The 2,695-nt window shown below is 40.9% G+C and overlaps 2 protein-coding genes across 10 annotated transcripts in view; both read right to left on the minus strand.

Annotated features, from left to right (window-relative positions):
• Positions 1-2,695, minus strand: part of LOC103471737 (protocadherin gamma-C5-like) — a 276,959-nt gene that overhangs the window by 76,483 nt on the left and 197,781 nt on the right. The window lies entirely within an intron of this gene.
• LOC108166612 (protocadherin beta-12-like) overlaps positions 2,402-2,695 on the minus strand; it is a 2,906-nt gene continuing 2,612 nt past the window's right edge. Inside the window, exon 2 of the mRNA XM_017306992.1 lies at positions 2,402-2,692. Coding sequence (XP_017162481.1) covers positions 2,402-2,692 — 291 coding nt within the window. The remainder of the gene's footprint in view (positions 2,693-2,695) is intronic.

The following is a 2,695-nucleotide window of genomic DNA, read 5'->3' on the forward strand; positions in this document are numbered from 1 at the left end:
ACCACCTTAGTCACCAGGTAGCCCACATCTGCTGAACGAGGCACCATTTCAGCCACCATGGAGCCACCAGTCTGGACTGGGTACAAAACCTGAGGGGGGTTATCATTCTGATCCTGGATGAGTATTTTCACAGTCACGTTGCTGCTGAGAGGAGGAGAACCTCCATCCTGCGCTTTGACGCAGAACTGGAAATCTTTGATCTGCTCGTAGTCAAAGGAACGCACTGCATGGATGACTCCACTGTCAGCACTAACAGATATATAGGAAGAGACTGGTACTCCGTTAACAGAGGATTCCTCCAAGATATAAGAAACACGAGCATTCTGGTTCCAGTCTGCATCTGTGGCTTTTACTGTAAACACAGAGAGCCCTGGTGTGTTGTTTTCAACAATATAGGTCTCATACAAGCTTCTCTCAAAGACAGGCGCATTGTCATTCACATCAGAGATCTGTAAGGTGAGAGTCACGCTACTGGAGAGGGATGGCACTCCTTCATCAGAGCAGGTCACTGTTATATCGTACTTGGGAGAAACTTCTCTATCTAAAGCTACTTCTGTCACTAATCTATAAAACCCATTTAAAGTCATCTCTATTTTAAAGGGAACGTTATCCTGTATATAACAACCAACCTTTCCGCTACTCTCTGAGTCTGGATCACTTACACTTAACATTGCAATTACTGTATTTTTTGGCGCGTCCTCCAAAAGGTTATCAGACTTTGAGGCAATATTTATTTGGGGGAAATTGTCATTTTCATCTACTACATCTACTATTACTTTTGTGGAATCCGACAAACCACCACTATCAACCACCTCAATATCCATTTGATAAATGGCTGACTTTTCATAATCTATTTCCCCAGTCAAAGTAATTTCACCAGTTTTAGGGTTTATATTAAACATCTCAGTCAAATGATGTTTGCTTGGAGATATTAGATACGACAATTCCTGATTTGGACCAATATCTTTATCGGACGCTTTTACAGTGGTTACACTGACTCCCTTTGGAGAATTTTCTGATATTTTAGCTCTGTACAATGGTTTGTCAAATACTGGAGCATTGTCATTCGCATCTAGAACAGTAACTAATATCTGCATTGTCCCCGACATCTGCGGCTCTCCGCCATCTGAAGCTGTCAGCAGCAGCGTCATGGATTCTTGCTTTTCTCTGTCTAGCGGCTTCTGTAAAACCATCTCAACCTTTCTGCTTCCATCTGCTTGATTTTGTAGCTTTAAAACGAAGTTATCAGTCGGAGAAAGTGTATATTCTTGCAGTCCATTCGTCCCGATGTCAGAATCCATTGCTTTCTCTAATATAAATTTCGAGCCTATGGCTGCAGACTCGCTTATTTCAAAGCGCTTTTCCGCACGTGTGAAACTAGGCGAGTTGTCATTTATGTCGGAAATCTCGACTGTGACACGAAACAATTCCATAGGATTTTCTAGAATAAGCTGAAAATGCAAAGCACAAGGCGTCGTCTCCCCGCACAAAGCCTCTCTGTCTATCTGCTCTTGAACAACAAGGACTCCCCTCTCTTTATTGAGGCGAATATATTCCATACTACCCCCTGTAAATACACGAGCATTTCCTGATTTCAGTCTTTTAAAATCCAAACCCAAATCATGAGCTACGTTTCCTAACACCGAGCCTTTGGGCATTTCCTCGGGAATGATATAACTGACCTGTCCAAGCGCGTAGCTCACACAGAGCATGGAAAGAAAAGAAAGTACTTGCCGTTTCATTGTTCTGTTCAACCCGGATCCTTTCTAAAAACAAATACATGAAATGCCGATCTTTCTAAAAACGTCCGTGCTGAGAAAGCGTAATGGTCGTTCCACTCTGAAAATTAAACATAAAATGCGTATTCACAAGCAAAAATCTCTCCTTCCCAGTGAACATGAACTGCTCTTGTGTCGTCTATTAAAACGCTAGGAAATGAACGCGTAAAGCAACACAAGGAGAGGAGGAGAGGGAGAGGGAGACAGTATAAAAATACAACCTTTCAAACAGCGACCCTTAGAGTTGAAAATATTAATTGCAGAAATTGGAGGCAGACAAGTTTATTTTTCAGAGTCCGATTAAACAAAATCAAAATCAGTTTATTAAATCATTTTTAAAATGTTTACATTTGTTTTATATTTTGTTGCAGAGACAACCCACACAGCAAACTATGTCACTGCAAGAATAATCTTTAGTTGTGTATTGATGTATAAAAAAGTTACGCAATGAAGCATCATTCCTCTGTCCAGGGTACTGAACAAAAAAAAAAAAAAAATAAAATAAGTAAAAGACATGTTGCATTTTGAAAAGGAGAATAGTCAAACGAAATATGGCGAACCAGCTTTGATTGGTCCGCAATCAAAGCTGGATATGATGAAATACATTATTAATAAAAAATAACTTAAAAGTTTCTAACCTCAATAGGAGAGTCGGGTTCATCCAGGATGCTCTTCTCAATCTGCATCCGCTGCATTGTCCCTGTTGAACTCGGATCCATTATCAACATATTTTGACTACCTGCTTTGCCAAATTTGCAGTCACTCTTTCTGGAGTCAGTTGTCCTGCACACCTCGTAATTGTACACGTGTGGGAGAGTTCCTGTTCCCATAGTGTCTGAGTAACGAGGTGGATAATATGGAATCACAGGGAGGCTGGAGTGATACAGGATGCGAGACTGTCTCCATCTGTAGATCTT

This window comes from Poecilia reticulata, linkage group LG10 (assembly GCF_000633615.1).
Source record: "Poecilia reticulata strain Guanapo linkage group LG10, Guppy_female_1.0+MT, whole genome shotgun sequence".
Classification (NCBI taxonomy): domain Eukaryota; kingdom Metazoa; phylum Chordata; class Actinopteri; order Cyprinodontiformes; family Poeciliidae; genus Poecilia; species Poecilia reticulata.